The sequence below is a fragment of the Coptis chinensis genome, chromosome 1 (assembly GCF_015680905.1).
Source record: "Coptis chinensis isolate HL-2020 chromosome 1, ASM1568090v1, whole genome shotgun sequence".
Classification (NCBI taxonomy): Eukaryota; Viridiplantae; Streptophyta; class Magnoliopsida; order Ranunculales; family Ranunculaceae; genus Coptis; species Coptis chinensis.
In genome coordinates, this window is record NC_141456.1 from 1,246,401 (window position 1) to 1,265,653 (window position 19,253).

The following is a 19,253-nucleotide window of genomic DNA, read 5'->3' on the forward strand; positions in this document are numbered from 1 at the left end:
TTGTCACTAGTCAAATTCAAAACAGTAGGAAAATGAAAATAATAAATCCAAAATAATACGTGAAACATTCTACTAGAATATTTCCACACTTAATAGAATGTCCAAAAGAAAATTTAATCTCATTTAGAAACTTACAATGCAAGGACCATCACTGCTATGCAGGGCTCTCTTGCTTCAGTCTCACCTACTTCCTCGAAGCTTAACGGTAACAGTTGATGCTCTCATTGCACGGTATATATGTGATGCATAGACCTGTTTCCAAGCAAACCAAATAAAAAATAAGTAAACTAGAAGAACATATCTTGTGTAAGTGTGTAACACATTAGCTCTATATCCACTATACTGTAACGACATTAGCTCTATATATGTTTGGGTGTTTACCATCATTTGGCTGTAAATTGGTGTTGACTGCCACAACATAAAGAGCAATATCCGCTCGAAAGACCACTCCAATTACAAGTTCCACACAAAACAATAATTGGTTGTTTTGTAAAAGAGCTAGGGTTGAATTTGTTTATGGTGCAGTTTTAGATAGATTAAATTAATTACCAGCTATAGAATGCTCTCTGAGATGCTTGATGTCAAAAATGCCTCTAGTAGCTTTCATCAGTATACTTATTGATTTCTTGAGATCCTATCTCTTGGTACTCCCAGATCCCATTCTTGTATCCTTCAGTTAAAAATAGCTCCATATGCCTTGCATCTAGTGTCTGCATGGTTCCTGAAAAATCAAAACAGGTCACTTTCTAATATACTTAATACAGAACAATACAACTTCCAACTTTCATCAGTAAAGTTTTCTTTCCTCGACCACATATCCACTGCCATTTACCATCTAATGAGAAGATTATAGCATATTTTAGCATGGTAGTTAATGAAGGGTACTTGCTCTTAATGAATTGGATTTGGAATAAAGAGACGTGTGTTAAACAGGCTTTATTTAATTAACTAGTAAATGTTTTACTTTGCCGAACCAGACACGTACGGTATATATAACAATAGAATGTGATTTTGATTTCCCGTGCCAATATTTATCTATATTTGATTTCCAGATTTATATTGTATGCTTGTAGTAACCAATATTGGGTGAGATAGTCGCAGTGGAGCTTACAGGTTTTACAAGGCCTAGATCTACGTGTTTCTTCTGAGAAACGAATTCCAAACTATGCATTACTGGTACAGTAAAACGAGAATACGGAAAACAACGGACAATGGGGAAGAGAAGATGAAGATTGAGCTGTTCAATTATCAAATTGCTAGCTGTGGAAGTTCAATTCGTTTTACTATCTAAATACAGTTTTTGACCATCGTAAATCATTTCTACTTCAAGAATTTTACCAGCGTCTTCTGATAAAATACAAGAACCATCCGGGCAGTTGAGATTTTCTGCTGCTGTCTTGATCAGCTCTTCTGTGGTGTGTGGCACCCATAGCACGACTCCCGGTTTCTCTTTTCCTTTGGATCCCACGGGTGGAAGGGGAATACATTACACTGCTTTCTCTGTGTGTCATCTGTTTTCAGGAAGAGATGTGTAACTATTAACAAATTGAAGAAACAATAAGGTGATAAGCAAAGTAACAAGAAACATATCTCTGATAATATGGAAGTGGCATCATCAATGCCTACTCGGTTTATTTGAGAGCAATCACCTAATTCCCTCAACTCCACAGATTTGGCTTCCTCTAATAGCTTTATTAAGTTTTTATTACCACTTTTGCGACCTTCATCAAGTGGAGTGTGGCCCCATCTGTCCAAAAAAATAGCAAAACGTGACCTTGTTAAACGGATTTCTAGAAAATACAGTCTTCAGAATGAAATAACTTCATTTACTATTTTCCCAAGTCTAAATTGATGCTTGTAAGGTGACAGTTACTGTAGCTTCCATCACTTTTGTAAAAAATGAGGAACTAACCAGGATGAAAAAGTATAAGGTGAATCAAATCTATGCACATGTCCTCCACATGGAATCAAGTCTAAAAATATAAAAGTGTCAAAACTTTGTGAAATTTAAATGGAAATTATTAGAGGGATGAACTAACTCGCACAAGTACTTCTTCCCAAGTCATGCCATTCAAGCATCTACTCATTTGTGTAAACATGTTTCTATATCGCCCAAACAACTTTCTATAGGCCATTGTTAGTCATACTGATGTCTAGATGATATAGGATAGTAAAAGAGTACTTCATATAAGTCCTGAATCTTGCTACCAAAGACAAATCTGAAAGATGAACAGAACAAAACCATCTAATCAATGTGCTATATTGTAAAAGAGATACGCGGATGAAATTAAGAAATTTCAAATGTTCACCTACTTAGCTAGAAACCAAAACAAAGGGAACAAAGAGTAAAAAGTAATCTAACTCTCAAATTGTACCTGTCCTTCAGTAAAACACTCGCCCCGGCTTCTATTAACAATTTCGCCATCAGATATAACCCATCTGCGGAAGCTACATGAAGGGGTGTCTGATGACTATAATCCATGGAGTCTGGGTCTATACCATTAGACAAAAGTCTTTTTAGATAATCTAAATCCCCCCTCGCAACTGCCGCACAGAGAAAGTTACCAGCATTATCAATCTTCAGCGATGCCCCTTCCTTGACAAGTAAAGATACTACTCGATCATGCCCATTCTTAATGGCTTCAAATAAGGGTGTGTTCCCGAAGTTATCTGGTTGGGAGAAATTATCAGTACATTTATAATGTATCGCTTCCAAAAGACACCTAACAAACCAAAAGAATAATACAGACCTAGAGGGATTGAATAACATTTAGTTCGACACGTAAAGGCTTACCTGAAATGTTAACGTCAACACCTTCTTGAATAAGGAAAAGTGTGATATCCTCATAACCTTTTGATGCCGCCAAATGCTGTTGAAAACAGAGGCTCCTATAAATTAGCTGAAGAAGCATTTGGTTGGAAAAACTACAATAAAGAGAGACTCCTAGAGTCCTAGACTACCTGGGGGGGAAGGGTCTTCAGTCCTATTGAAAATAACAAAAAAAAAATTGAAAATATTCTGAGTTTGAGCGATTCCAAGTCCTAGGAATCATGGATTAGGTACCCAGGTGACACTCGTACTACCAACAAATACTTATACTTCTTTTGAGATTAAAATTTAAAAATGATGCATATATTACGAAGAACCAATTAATTAAACATCAGAATTAATTTAATGATGATTGGATTCATACCAGAGGTGACCTTCCATCATAATCTGTCTTATTCGGATCTCCTCCAGATCGAATCAAACTCTTCAGCTGATACAAATCACCATTATAAGAAGCACTGTTAACTTTTAGAGCAAGATCTGCTTCTTGCTTTCCAATATGATACGTGATATCACTTTCGATTTGCTTGACCCGTTTAGATTCTTTTCCCTGTCAACATTTGTTACAGCTTGGTCAAAAACTGTGTTAATGGAAAGCTTAAATGCATAATACACCTTCAAACAATTTACTTGGAATAAAATGTTTTATGCTTTTGTCATTACAGCAACTATATTTATATTGGAAACTGCTAAAGATATTTATGTGTATTATAATAACAACAAAAGGTTAAATTACCTCTAAAAGGTTGCTTAAGATTTTCCGCCCATCATAGAAGAAAATGTCCAATACACTTGTAAACGATTGTTTATCAAGTCGCAGGAGTCTACAAAGTTCACAGACACGAACTGTATAAGGCTGAGGAATATTACAGAGAATTGAAAGTTCCCCAAATGAACTGTTAGGTTGCAGAAGGGAAACCGTCTCTTCTGACCCATCTTCCCCTATGCCGATCTCTTCCTGTGGAGGAGAACGTTTTTGTCAGCCTTAAAGTTGTTATCGGAGCTCCCAAACTTACAAAATCCCAGATACCAAAATATTGCAAATAAATGGTAGAAAATTTCATAATAACATTAAAATATTAGTCAAAGTGCTACACACCACCTCAGAACAAGACGTATCTAAAGACTTCTAACCAGAAGTATTTCAATATTTCGCATCATGAAACTTGGTGTACGATTTCATATCAGCTAACCTAATTCACGAGGCATAACAAGTTTCAAGTTACTGCTTGCAATTTGGCATGTCACCAAACACATATAGAGCATATACTCCAATCACCACTTTACAGGGCACAATAACTGTTGTATATATATATATATATATATTTTTTTTTTATCAACAAAATAATATTTTATATTAATAATAATGAAGATGTAGCGTGAGAGATTCACAATACTAGAAGTACATATAAATGCTACCCTTCAATCACAAACTCCCATCTAAAAATGAGGTCTTTCAATTTCAAACCTCTAACACTAAGTGAGAAAGACACCCATGCCCACATAAGTGACATCCCTAGACTCATCGTCGAAAGTTCGAAGATTGCGTTCCAACCATATGGACCATGTAACTGCGTGAGCTATAACCTTTGTCCAATATCCGACCGGTAGTGGAGATTCTACCATCTGGCTTGCAGTTAATAACTGTTGTATATCTAGATCACGATAAATATAAAATCACAACCCCCTCCCAAAAAAAATGAAGATAAGATTAGCTGCATACCAGCACACCATGACAGACAAAGTAAACTTGATCCACTACACTGCCTTGCTCCATAATGACTTCTCCTGGAAGAAAATATTCCTCATGGATTCTAATTACCTGATAGATCAAGAAACAGATCGATCAACTGCTGTCAAAGATATGATACGCTATTTACCATATCTACACAAATACTAGGAGGAACAAAAATTTACCACTTCTCAGTTTACATTGTAGCTTGTACTAAAGGATATTTCATCCTTTTTCTTTTCGGTATATATATAAACGCTAGGAGGAATAAGAATGACATGGCAATATTACAACAGTAGGAGTCTGAGGAGTGGATCAAGGTGACTTACTATCTGATTGATTAGTTCTGCTGAGCATCCCTTAAAGAGAGAAGCATTTTCCACGTACGACTTGTATAATCTTTGTGAAATCTACATCACAGCCTTCAGTCATAGTACAAAATAATAAATGACAAAAAGAGTTCAAAATACATCAGATGATAAAAACAAGCATAGCTGAGCCACCATTTGTTTCCAGTAAACTGAAACTTAACCTACAATGATGGGAAACGCACAAACAAGCACATATACATACGCCATAAAATTTGTAGACCAGTTTTTTGTTCATCTTTAATTCTTTATCAAGCTAATACTACAACTTAAACATTTTGCTATGCCTGTGGCAGGCTAGTTCAGATGGGCTAAATTGTGAAGATAATAACATGTTTTCTAAGTAAGTTGACTATTAAAACATATAAATCTTTATAACACATATTAAAGATGTGTTGAACATCATGTTTTAGCTGAACTCTGCTATTACATTTTAAAGCTGGCAAGGAAATAGATCAATTTCAAACCTCAAGATAAAGACCCTGTTTACTGAACCAAGTAGAAAGCAACATGCCATTATATTTTCATGTGTACCTTAGCGCGAATGGAGATTGGAATATCCTGAAGAACAGAAGCCTCGGTATAACTACTCTCATACTGTAAACGCAAGTGGCCTTTGATTTGATCACGAATATCCTTACCAAGTTTGTTCCTGTTCATATACTTAATCATATCTGTCATTTTATCCCTGAACCTTTCTGTCTTCGATCCCTTTACAATAAGCGCAGTCATGTTACCAATCAGATAAGCTCCAATAATCATATCAAAGGACACATAAATCATAACAAATATCATTTCCCTTATATTGACTGCATGTATATCTCCACAACCTGTCGCAAAAAGAGCAAAATTTTAAAACGTTTTTTACCACCACAGGCTGATAGATGATAGAAGTAATCAATGATCTTGAAACACGATATAGTCACAGTGAATGTCTTTTCCCCCTGATGAAAATTCCATACACCTTCTCGCAAAGTCATTCAAAGCTGTAAACGTCAAAATATGATTACTTATCTAGTTCAGTTTATTTTATTGAATGTTGATAGTAATTGGGCGTCACATTTGCAAGTCAAATTCACGGTATTTCACGTCCTTATGTTACTTCAGTAATAATATGTACGAAGACAACTTACCAACAGTAGCCATGGTGACAATGGCAAAATATAAAGATGTTAAATAACGCTTTCCAAGATCAATTTCTCTGAAGTTTGAGTAACTATAATCCCCAAGCTTTAAGCTTCCTATCCATGTGTAACCTTCATGGGAAGGAGGCAGAGTAGTTGCCAGGTAGTAAAAGATGCAGGCAGCTGTATGAGTGCAATAAAGTTCAACAGCAATAAGTTTCACGATCCTGGTAAACAGGTAGTTGATGCGGATATCCTTCTCCATCTTCTGAAAAAAATCTGTCATTTTACGCACTCGAGTAAGCCTTAACCATAGTAGATAGCGGACTACTTCCTTTCTCCCACTGACCTGAATAGAGAACACTATCTAAGTTGCCAGATGACAGTTGATGAATTTTCCCACCATATGGATTCATGAAACACAAAGAGAATGTGACCGAGTGATATCCTAAAACTGATCTCATTCTTTCATACTGTACACCAACTACGCAGCCTAATGCATCCATGCATGTGGGCAGCCAAACGTACTACGTACCAATCATCATGCATATAGAGATGCCCCTTCCCTTAAAAACAATGCCAATAACATAAGAAGAACAAAATTTGGAGTTTATACACCGTATACCAAATTAGACAGTCTTCATTCAAGTTTCATCAAGTTCATCTAATCACAATTACTAAGCGATATTGCATAATGCCCAGTCTTTATATCCTATATATAATGTGTTAAACTAGTATTGTTTTTACAGAAAATATAACCGCGTGAAAACCGACACTTGAAATTTCAGCTAAACTAAACACAAAATAAGAGGTAAAAGAATTACTCTGTAGATAACATCCCAAGGAAGACAACCCAGGAAATCAAAAATGAAGTTTGATTTTAAGTACCTGTAAAAACAAATGTGAGTGTCAAAATACAGGTAAAAAAATTTAGAATAAAACAAAAATTAGTAAATAACTGACCGTAGAGCAATTGGGGTGCGTTTATAGACCATGAGATAAGTCTCGCTGTCTCGGTAAGCTAAGAAGAAGTTGACAACAATGTCTATAAGGAATGCGACTTGTCCAGTAATATCGAGGAAACTAAGGGCTTTGGGCAGTCCTCTAAAAAATCCAAACTCTATTGGAGTGAGGAATGAGGAGTAAACTGCCCATATCAGTATGATATGCGTCCATATGTGATAGTACCTGCAATTTAATTTCAGTAAACTTTAAATGTGTATACATAATTCTCAAAGGAGCACCGGCGGAGTTCCACAACAGAAAATGCTGCTATACTTCCCTAGTAGTTCCCTAGAGTCCTAGACTATTGCCAATAATATCTGTCCAAAATATCGATATTTCTCTTCCGAAATATGGATATCTTCAAATATATCATACTGAGATTTCGTTAGATTCCTGATAAGTAATTGCTCTTTTCCGGCTCGGATTTTGATGAGTATCGCACTAATTTTGTCTGTTTTTATTAGGTTTTAATATCTCTAACTTAACGAGTTCGTCTACCTGAGGATATGGGATGAGATCCTAGACCGTTGTAATCCGAAAATCAAAAACAAATTCATATTCTGTCTTTTTTTTTTTTCAGACCGCCAACGGTCTCAGACTCCTCATCCCTATCCCTATGAAGATATTCTCCTAGGCCCTAACTTAACAGATTTGGATGTACATGTGGCGTGGAAGGAACTTGCTTGGACTAATTTATTTTTTGTGAATTTTGTCATACATGAAATGGCTGATCAATGTGCAGCCATGCTTGGAAGTTGGAATATCATTCCACTCAAAAATTTCCAAAATACAAGAATATTGGTGTGGATTTCTCTTTTAATATGAAATGAAATAGTAGTCCACGTTTATCCGACTCAGACACCATCTCTTTTCATTCAGACTAGTGAATATTTTTACAATATATAAATTGGTTTCCATGATGTCACTAATAGTTCTAATGGTTTACAGTACTACATCAGTTTTATGATTCAAGGAGCAATTCCTTAATTAACCTAATAAATTAATAATCTTTGGAATTTGGATGATGACTATGGTCAACTATTATATATAGTAGCGAATGAACTATTGTGATTTAAACTAAACAAATGGAGATCACAATTTACAAATGTATAATAACTAATAGTTCTACCATTTCCTCTCAATCTTTGGATACTTGGTTAATTCAATATAGAAAAAATACGAGTAATCACATCAAGATTCGACAACAGCTCAGTTGTTGAATAATGGAAGCTACGTGTATTTGTCATGATAGACATCAACAATCTCGCAAATACGATTCCAGCTCACAAATTCTTTCCAATCTATTAACTTAAGAAAAATATTTTGAACTTGCAGCTCCCAGCATGCGTATTTGACACATAAGCCATTTGCGACTACGGCTAAAACTCAGGTTGATGGCAAGAAGTCTAACTGACATGCAACCTTTGGGCTTTCTTAGTTTTTATATTTGGGAGCAAAGAAGTCCAGCCCAAGATAAAACTTGCCGTGGGGCTGGGATCCAATACTCGCCTAGGGTCGGCTACTCGGCTAAATGAAATGAATGAGTGAATGAGTGGAAATGAATGAGTGGCACTGCCGACAACCGGCACACGTACCCCGCCAAGGTCCCAGGTTGAATTCTTGGACAGATACATGTCACGGCTCAGAAAGCCATGCTTCACCCTCTCACTTTCAGTCCTATATTCCTATGAGACCGGTTCCTATATAACCGGGTACGTACCACACACACACATTTGTATCTCGGCGCACACACACATCTCGGAGTACACACACAGATATCGAGACACACACACATCTCGAACTCAAATCAACGGCGAGATAACACGGTTACAGAGATGATCTCTGTACCCGGTTGTAGAGATCTCGAGTCCTATTCCTATGCGTGCAATTATTGACAAAATCTAATGTCATCGCCGTTGATTTGACAAAATCTAAGACAAAATCTAATTACACCAGGAAACCAAATACAACAAAACCATAACAATCACAAAGATAAAACAGTACGTGAGGTAAGAAATTATTAATTGTACTCCACATACCTGTTATCAGGATTAATGACGAAGTCTTTAGAGAAACCACGTATTCCATTCATAACGCTTCCGCTAACGAACCGTCTTCGATCCCATCTGAGTCCAAACTCATTTGTAATCAATTTGAATCGACTTCCTTGTGATGAAATTATATGATTTCTAAATTCCTCCACTTCAAACTCATCTTTGTCTTCCTCCACACCATTCGCATCCCCACGTCTCATTCTGCAACAAAGTATACAATGAATGGGATCACAAAATCTTTAAAAAGAACAAGTTGGAAGAAGGTAGTAACATGTAGAAAGGAGGGGAAGCGTTCTTTTTATCTGCTTTCTTCAGAGTTAACAAGAAGAGGAACCGTGGGGGAGTTGGGAAATCGTGGATACACCTGGCCTTTTATAGATCAACATGGGAGCCTTGAATTATAAATCAATCAAACTCATTTTTTTATGTTGTGCTGATAGTGATACCCTTTTACTTTAGCAGTGAAAACAAAAACAAAAACAGAATGCGGATTGTGTAACGGTAGTTTTAGTGTTTTTCCGTGCGGTTTGAGCAAAATCAACTTGACCACTTGCGTACATAAAGAAAAAAAAAAAAATAAAGTTTGTTTTTCTTGTTTTTCACCTTGCTCTTGGCGTTCACAACATGCACCGAGCAGTTAGAAGATGAGGAATGCGGAAACAAGTTGTACATACGGACTTAATCTTTCAATGCAAATTCATAATTGGTATCTAGGCCGGATGAGAAAACTCATAAATCCAACACTCAACTGGTAGCACAGTACAAATCTTTTATTAAAAAGAGAAACAAGATATTGGTAGGCTGGTAGGCGGTAAGCACAAATTGGTGAATAACGAAAGTTTAGTTGTGTCTGGTTTGGCTTAGCTGAAGCAATAATACCCAGACTGAACAAGCAATTCCTAATATCTTCCATGGCGCATAGAGCCGGAGAATGTTCGTAAGTGTAGGATTTTATCGATATCTCATGCATGATTCATACGATATATACAATTACGTTATACCACACGCATAAAATAAATAAGAAATGAAACGTAAGATCGTGACTCTGGTCACGAACTTTCAATTTGAAGTTCCAAGCTTTGATCTATAGGAGAAGATGTTCTTGGCACACTCAAGATCTTCTTCTTCTTAACTTTGATAGAGTCAAGTTCCAAACCACCTAGCGGGGAAGCAACCTTTTTCAATGCAACCAAGAACCAAGAAGAATCGACAATGGCTAGGGGAGGATACCAACTATGGAATCTCCACAAATTACCGGGCTTCTACTTTAGAAAATGTTGGAGGTCGCCATTAAAAGGAGAGAGCTTTTCTTGTTGTTGGGATGATCAATATGTGAGAGGTGGGGGTCTATTTATAGAGGTTCCCACCTCCTCAATATTGGATAGGATAGAGTCCCTATACTCATCTAATATCGATGGGATGAGTCCTATACTCTCGTGGTTTATCCTTATCTTGGTGGGCGCCTATCCAACCTTATTTCCAACATCTCCCACTCGCCCACAACGGCGAAGAAGGTTTCTAAGAGAAGCATTTAAGTAGAATGCTTAGCCATTTGTGTGTCTCTCACCGCGCAAATGGTTCGTGTGACCCCAGCACACATTATCATGATATCTGTGAAGTAGCAAGTCGCAATGAAAAGCACGAATAACGTTGATCTACCATGAAAGTGATCTTAAAGAAGATGAATCCAAAACCTAATATCCGGAGAGTGTGTGTATACCCCAAGATCCGTTTGTTTCATCACTTTGACAAATAGCACTCATCCCTATGAGTCCACACTATAAAGTCAAAAACGTATCACATGATTCACAATTATCATCAATTGTCCCGCCGGGGAATTCCGATTGATTGTGTGATAAACCTTCGCTTATTTTACCCTTTGCAGACGAAGTCATTGTCGCCGAGTTCTACCAACTTCCCAAGTATGCATCCCGACCTTTTAGTAAAAGAGCTTGTGGGGAGCAAACCAAAGTTACGAAAGTAGTCCTCTTATTTTCTTGACAAGATCAAAAGTTCAAGGAGGGTACCATTCGATATGTTTTAAACAAAAATATATCAATAGAGCTCACATAGCAAGAATTTTAGGGATATTTCTTTTCTTCTCGGTGGTCAACTATACACATGTTGTGTGAAAACATGTCATGGCAAAAGAGTATCTATTTTGTTTACTCAACAATAGATATCCGTATGTCAACTCATACCATGCAAGTGTTGTCATCCCTAATGACAATTCCAAGGATACTATGCTCCCACTCGCAACAACCGTTTGTAGGTTTAGACAGAATCTTTCCTATGAAGCCCCGTTTCTTCTTATCCAATTATAAGAAGGGGCATGACTCCTAAGACTAGGTTCACCCTTCCTATAAGGTTTAGTGACTTGTCAAGCTAAACTCCCATCGTTTAAAATGGAAGTGATCGCTCATGTGAGTGAACCGATCAACCCTATACCGACATACATATGAGATGATAAAAGCGCGATAATGAGAATGCAATCGATCCGGAAAGAATGCACTTTTATTCATTAAACCATCAAAGTGTTCTTAACATAATCACATCCTCTTTAAAAGGCACAATGCCTAAGTCACATAGACACGAAACTTGTAGGAAAACTGAACCAGATCTTGGGAAACAGGCTTCCAAGAAACGCATGACTGCTAAGCAATATAGGAGAACTTTCAAGAGTACCGTCTTGAAATCGATAAAGATAGAGAGCGAGCCACCATCACCAGAATATACACCAAAGAGCCCCAGTCCTATTCAGGATAGGAATGAGGCTCGACCACTTAAATCTCTCCTACATCGATTATGGGACGATGCTAAGGAACCAAATCCATATGATGTGTCATCAGGGTTTATTTTCCCACCTCACGGGGAAACAGAGGAAGTGGCTAGTAATTTTCAAATGGCTGATAGTGACTGTGAGGATGAGGATGACTCCCCTGGGCACCCAGGACGCTTATACTGCTGTACTTAAAAAAGTACGATGAGTATACAAGCAAAGATAATGTTGCCCGAATTGCCATACTTGGCACCATGAGGAATGACTTCATGATGCGGTATGATGATGGCCTTGGATCGGCTAAAAGAGCTATGGGAAGTAGTAAAGGCGGACCTGGGTAATGCGACTCTTTACCGAGGAGGCTACAAATGAGTTTTGACAAATTTATCAAGTTGCCCCATACCTCTATGACACAACATCGCGGTGATGAGAAACATGGTTGCCGAAGTTAGCCCAAGCGGCAGAAGTCCCGTCAAATGAACAACAAATTCAAAGCCGTCATTAGGTCTTTACCTAAAACTTGGGAACAATTTCGTCTTATCTTGACGATGACGATGGTATCACAAACTTTGCACAGGTGCAAAGGAAATGTGAAGCTTGAGGAACAAAGGCTTCTCAATGAAAAGCCCTGTTGTTCAAACCGAAGCAAATGTTGTCAACTCAAAAAAGAGGAAGGCTCCTTGGAACAAAAAGTGGAAAAAGGAAAGGCAAGGAAAAGGCCAAGCCTAACCCACAGCAAAAGAAACCTAGGAAGTCGATAGACATGACTAGTGTTGAATGCTTCCGTTGTCATCAGATGGGACACTATGCTAGGGCATGTCCTTCTCCGAGGTGAGTTTTACTTTAAAGAATTTGTTAATGTGATAAATCTTGTCATCTTTGTCTGATTCATCACAATATTGGATTGTAGATTCAGCGTTGACAGATGACCACATACATAAGGGATAGGTCCCTGTTTGAAGATTTTTCGGAAACTTCCACAAGGAACTTCGGAGAGTCCACATGGGAAACCAAAGTGTAGGCCGATGTTTTGAAGTAGGGCACTTGTAGGTTGGATTTTGCAAGTGGGAGATCCATCCTTATTGAAGAAGTACTCTTTGTACCCTCAATTAGGAGAAATCTTTTATCGGTTTTGAAATTACTTCAAGAATCCTATGTGTTTAATTTTTCCCAGAACTCGCATGAGATATCTTTAAATAACAGTTTGATAGGTCATGCTTATTTAATGAATTCTTTTATGACATTACACTTAGCACAAATTGAAGTTTTTATGTCTAAAATGGTTGGTTGCCAATTGTGGCATGCTAGACTAGGACATATTGGACACAGTAGGATAGACCGCTTAGCAAGGGGAGGGTTGTTAGGTAACTTAACCTCTGTTAAAATGGAAACCTGTGAAAGTTGTCTTGCTGGAAAAGCCACCAAGAAACCTTTTGGGAAAGCCCAAAGGGCAACTTATCCTTTACAACTTAAATTCCTTCTTTTTGGGTGTAACCTTTTGCAACAAGCCTAGCTTTGAATTTGTCTATGTTCCCTTCCGCATTTTTCTTGATCTTGAGAACCCACTTGTTCCCAATAGATCTCCTGTTTGGAGGTAGATCAACTAAGTCCCATACTTTGTTTTTCTTCATTGACTCAATTCTTCCTTCATAGCTTCCATCCACTTACTTGTATTGGACCCGAAATAGCCTCCTTGAACGCGTTTTAGGTTCATCGGATATTTCGTAAGTGCATTGGTCATATTTATCTCCCCTTCAATCTCAAACCGACGTTTGGGGATATGGCCTCTAACAACTTCTTACGAGGTTGGGATTGATCAATCATTTGACCAATGCCATTGTTACTAGAATCGGGGTTGATGAAAGTTTCATCTTCGCCTTGTTCATCGCCAGTTATAAGGTTATCAACTTCGTGAAGTTGTATATCCTTATCAACCTCACCCCTCATTGGGTATTGATCCTCTAAGAATCGGCGTTACGTGTTTTTCTATTTCGTGACATGCCCTTGAGTATCCTCCCCTAGGAAGACATACCCCTTAGAAGTCTCAATCGTATCTTATAAAGATACACTTCTTTCCGAGGAGCACTCAACTTTCCAAATTCTTGATTTTGAGAAGTGACAAAGGCAAAGACACCCCCATGGTCTAAGGTAGTTCAAAACGGGTTGTCTACCGGTCCATAGTTCATAGGGTGTTTTGTCAACAGTTTTTGAAGGAACTAGGTTAAGTATAATGCGCGGCCGTTAACAATGCATCACCCCAAAATGAGATAGGCAAGTTAGCTTTGAACCATCATAGATCTAACCATGTCCAGCAGGGTTTTATTCCTTCTCTTAGAGACACCATTCTGCTAAGGGGTATAAGGAATAGTTAGCTGTCTAGCTATACCCTTATTTTCACAGAGTTCCTTAAACTCATCAGAAAGATATTCACGTCCGCGGTCAGTTCTTAAGGCCTTTATTGTCCTATCAAGTTGATTCTCAACTAGGTTCTTGTACTTTTTAAAACAGTCCAAGGCGTCTGATTTGTGAGACATCAAGTACACGGTCCCATAACGTGTATAGTCATCTGTGAAGGTAATGAAATACAAAGCCCCATGCCTTCTTTGTTACATTCATTGGCCCACGATGTGCGAGTGAATAAGTTGTAAAGGATAAGTTGCCCTTTGGGCTTTCCCAAAAGGTTTCTTGGTGGCTTTTCCAAAGAAGACAACTTTCCTGAGGTTTCCATTTTAACATAGGTTAAGTTACCTAACAACCCTCCCCTTGCTAAGCGGTCTATCCTACTGTGTCCAATATGTCATAATCTAGCATGCCACAATTGGCAACCAACCATTTTAGACATAAAAACTTCAGGTTGTGCTAAGTGTAATGTCATAAAAGAATTCATTAAATAAGCATGACCTATCAAACTGTTATTTAAAGATATCTCAAGCCGAGTTCGGGAAAAATTAAACACATAGGATTCTTGAAGTAATTTCAAAATCGATAAAAGATTTCTCCTAATTGAGGGTACAAAGAGTACTTCTTCAATAAGGATGGATCTCCCACTCGCAAAATCCAACCTACAAGTGCACGTGCCCCAAAACATCAGCTACACTTTGGTTTCCCATGTGGACTCTCCGAGTTCCTTGTGGAAGTTTCGAAAATCTTCAAACAGGGACCTATCCCGCTTATGTGGTGCATGCATTTGCTGAATCTACAATCCAATATTGTGATGAATCAGATGACATGACGATACTTTATCACATTGACGAGATTTAAAGTAAAACTCACCTTAGGAGAAGGACATGCCCTAGCATAGTGTCCCATCCGATGACAAACGGAAGCATTCAACACTAGTCATGTCTATCGACTTCCTAGGTTTCTTTTTTCGTGGGTTAGGCTTGGCCTTTTCCTTGCCTTTCCCTTTTCCACTTTTCTTGTTCCAAGGAGCCTTCCTCTTTTGGAGTTGACAACATTTGCCGGTTTGAACAACAAGCTTTTCATTGAGAAGCCTTTGTTCCTCAAGCTCACATTTCCTTTGCACATTGCAAAGTTTGTGATCTTGTCGTCATCGTCAAGATAAGACGAAATTGTTCCCAAGTTTTAGGTAAAGACCTAATGACAGCTTGAATTTGTTGTTCATTTGCCGGGACTGCCCTGCTTGGGCTAACTTCAAAGAACCATGTTTCTCATCACCGTGCAATGTTGTGTCATAGAGGTATGGGGCGACTTTGATAAATTTGTCAAAGCTCATTTGTAGCCTCCCGGTGGCAAGAGTCGTCATTACCCAAGGTCCGCCTTTCTCGCTTCTCATAGCTCTTTAGCCGATCCAAGGCCATCATACCGCATCATGAAGTCATTCCTCATGGTGCCAAGTATGGCAATTCGGGCAACATTATCTTTGCTTGTATACTCATCATTACTTTTTAAAAATAAAAAAGTATAAGCGACTTGTGTTAATCCCCGGTGGGGTTACGCTCTTTGTCTCGGTTATTACATCAATGACCTTCCTATCCGCCGAATTAGCCTAACTTTCCTAGACCAAAGTTCGTAATTCTTATCGTTTAACAAGTCCTTTTCGGGGTAACATCGTGAACGGGGATTTTCCATCGGGTGCCATTCTATCAAGTTTGAATTCCAAAAATAAGATACTACTTAATAAGAATCATCTCTTAAATTAAATCTAAGTAATCCACATTTTCACATATATGAGATGATCATGATAATCTACTAGCATGATTCTAGCCATTAAATAAAATCAATGCATTTGACTATCAATAACATAGAATATGCAAAAATCTACTACTTAAATTTCCATTTCATAAAATTGTTTCTACAAAAAGAGTTTCCTATCTTTCAAAAACAATGTAGAACTAAAGCGAGCTAGTCAACCATGAACATAGAAGCATCCCGGGTGCCTGTGGGAGTCATCCTTATCCTCACGTCACTATCGACCATTTGAAAATTACTAGCCACTTCCTCTGTTTCCCCGTGAGGTGGGAAAATAAACCCCGATGACACATCATATGGATTTGGTTCCTTAGCATCGTCCCATGTCGATGTAGGAGAGATTTAAGTGGTCGAGCCTCATTCCTATCCCTGAATAGGATTGGGGCTCTTTGGTGTATATTTCGGTGATGGTGGCTCTGTCTCTATCTTATCGATTTCAAGACAAGTACTCTTGAAAGTTCTCCTATATTGCTTAGCAGTCATCGCGTTTCTTGGAAGCTTAATCTCCCAAGATCCGGTTCGCTTTTTCCTACAAGTTTTTGGTCTACATGTGACTTAGGCATTGTGAGGATGCCTAAGTCACATGTGACCAAAACTACATTGGGGTTTTCCATGGTTTGCATGTTTTGTTTTGCGGTTTTGATCTTGTGATATACAATTTTTGAAAAACTGCGGTTTTTTCAAAATCTTTTAATTAATTTTTAAATAATTAAGTTGTTTAAAATTAATTAGATATTGCTTAATTTTTTTGCAAAATAAATTATTTATGGGAAATAATTAGTCGAAATTTTTTTCTAGGAAATTTTTTTTCTTAGAAATTTTTACATGAAAATTTATTTATGAGATAATTTCTCTATAAATTTTAGGATTTTTTTTTCACATGCATTTTTCCACAATTAAAAATTGACATTAGGATGTTTATTTTTACCATGTAGTAATTATTTGAATCTGGATTTTTGACTATTGCATGTATATAAAATTGTTTGTTTTCTATCAACGGTCATATGAAAACTAAGGCACAATGCCTAAGTCACATGACCGAAACTTGTAGGAAAATCGAACCGGATCTTGGGAGGCGGGCTTCCAAGAAACACATGATCGCTAAGCAATATAGAGAACTTTCAAGAGTCTTGCCTTGAAATCGATAAGATAGAGACGAGCCACCATCACGAGAATATACATAAAGAGCCCCAAATTCTATTCGAATAGGAATGAGGCTCGACCACTTAAATCTCTCCTACATCGATTATGGGACGATGCTAAGGAACCAAATCCATATGATGTGTCATCGGGGTTTATTTTCCCACCTCACGGGAAACAGAGGAAGTGGCTAGTAATTTTCAAATGGTGATAGTGATAGTGAGGATGAGGATGACTCCCACGGGCACCCTTAGGCGCTTCTATGTTCATGGTTGACTAGCTCTGTTTAGTTCTACATTGTTTTTTGAAATATAGGAAACTCCTTTTTGTATAAACAATTTTATGAAATGGAAATTTAAGTAGTAGATTTTTTTGCATATTCTATGTTATTGATAGTCAAATGCATTGATTTTATTTAATGGCTAGAATCATGCTAGTAGATTATCATGATCATCATCTCATATGTGAAAATGTGGATTACTTAGATTTAATTTAAGAGATGATTCTTATTAAGTAGTATCTTATTTTTGGAATTCAAACTTGATAGAATGGCACCCGATGGAAAATCCCCATTTACGATGCTACCGAAAAGGACTTGTTAAACGATAAGAATTACTTAACTTTGGTCTAGGAAAGTTAGGCTAATTTCGCGCAGATAGGAAGGTCATTGATGTAATAAACGAGAGACAAGAGCGAGAACCCCATTGAAGGATTAACACAAGCCGCTTATATCGGCCAGATTTAAAATGTAGGATTTTATCGATATCTAATGCATGATTCCTACGATATATACAATTATGTTATACCACATGCATAAAATAGCGATCGGAAACGTAAGATCGTACCTTGGTCACGACTTTCAATTTGAAGTTCCAAACTTTGATCTAGGGAGAAGATGTTCTTGGCACACTCAAGATCTTCTTCTTCTTAATTTTTTTGGAGTCAAGTTCCAACCAGCGGGGAAGCAACCTTTTTCACTTAACCAAGAACCAAGAACCGACAATGGCCGGGAGGATACCACCTATGGAATCTCCACAAATTACCGGGCTTCTACTTTAGAAAATGTTGGAGGTGCCATTAAAGGAAAGAGAGTTTTTCTTGTTGTTGGGATGATCAATATGTGAGAGGTGGGGGTCTATTTATAGAGGTTCCCACCTCCTCAATATTGGATAGGATAAGTCCTATACTCATCTAATATCGATAAGATAGAGTCATATACTCATCTAATATCGATGGGATAGAGTCCTATACTCATCTAATATCGATAGGATAGAGTCATATACTCATCTAATATCGATAGGATAGAGTCCTATACTCATCTAATATCGATAAGATAGAGTCATATACTCATCTAATATCAGATAGGATAGAGTCATATACTCATCTAATATCTGATAGGATAGAGTCCTATACTCAGTGGTTTATCCTTATCTTGGTGGGCGTCTATCCAACCTTATTTCCAACAGTAAGCTTAACTATGGACTATCAACTATTCTTTGTTATAGTTTTTGTTATCAATCTAAATCTTAATGGATCACTTGGAGGCTTCTCGTACAATTTTATAAAATGGGGTTACTGCCAAAGGTTCGTAGAACATAGTTTAAGGTCTTCATTGGGTGTTAATAGTTAGGAGGTTTGTATTATGAGGAGAGTGTATTATAAAAAGACATTCAGTTTCAATAATCTTTGTTATCTACTTCTTAATTGAATCACTTAATGCTTTCTATCCAATTGTATGAAGCGGTTACTACCCAAGTTTGGTAAAGAGATTATAGTTTATGATCTCTGAAGGTGTTGGAGGAGGGTTTATATTATGAGAACAGTGTCTCATATATATTAGGATGCTCAATAAGTGGAGTTCGATTAGGCAGATAAGATTAATTGTGGTATAGCAGCACAACAAGCTGAAAGCCGACAGAGTGAACAGAGGACACCATACAAAAAAGTTTTTACTATAAAACCAAGACCATTCTTACCCCTAAAGCATTCACTTCCATATTTAAGTGAGA

The 19,253-nt window shown here is 37.5% G+C and overlaps 1 protein-coding gene across 1 annotated transcript; it reads right to left on the bottom strand.

The window, feature by feature from the left end:
* Positions 1–1,219: 1,219 nt before the first annotated feature.
* LOC147521109 (potassium channel SKOR-like) lies at positions 1,220–9,647 on the bottom strand. The gene is given in 14 exon segments (XM_086591676.1): positions 1,220–1,446; positions 1,449–1,511; positions 1,626–1,747; positions 2,376–2,670; positions 2,795–2,870; positions 3,195–3,380; positions 3,567–3,788; positions 4,554–4,652; positions 4,892–4,972; positions 5,465–5,760; positions 6,064–6,403; positions 6,879–6,942; positions 7,018–7,242; positions 9,099–9,647. Coding segments are annotated over 14 exon segments (2,460 nt in total). The 5' UTR covers positions 9,314–9,647; the 3' UTR covers positions 1,220–1,270.
* Positions 9,648–19,253: the final 9,606 nt, after the last annotated feature.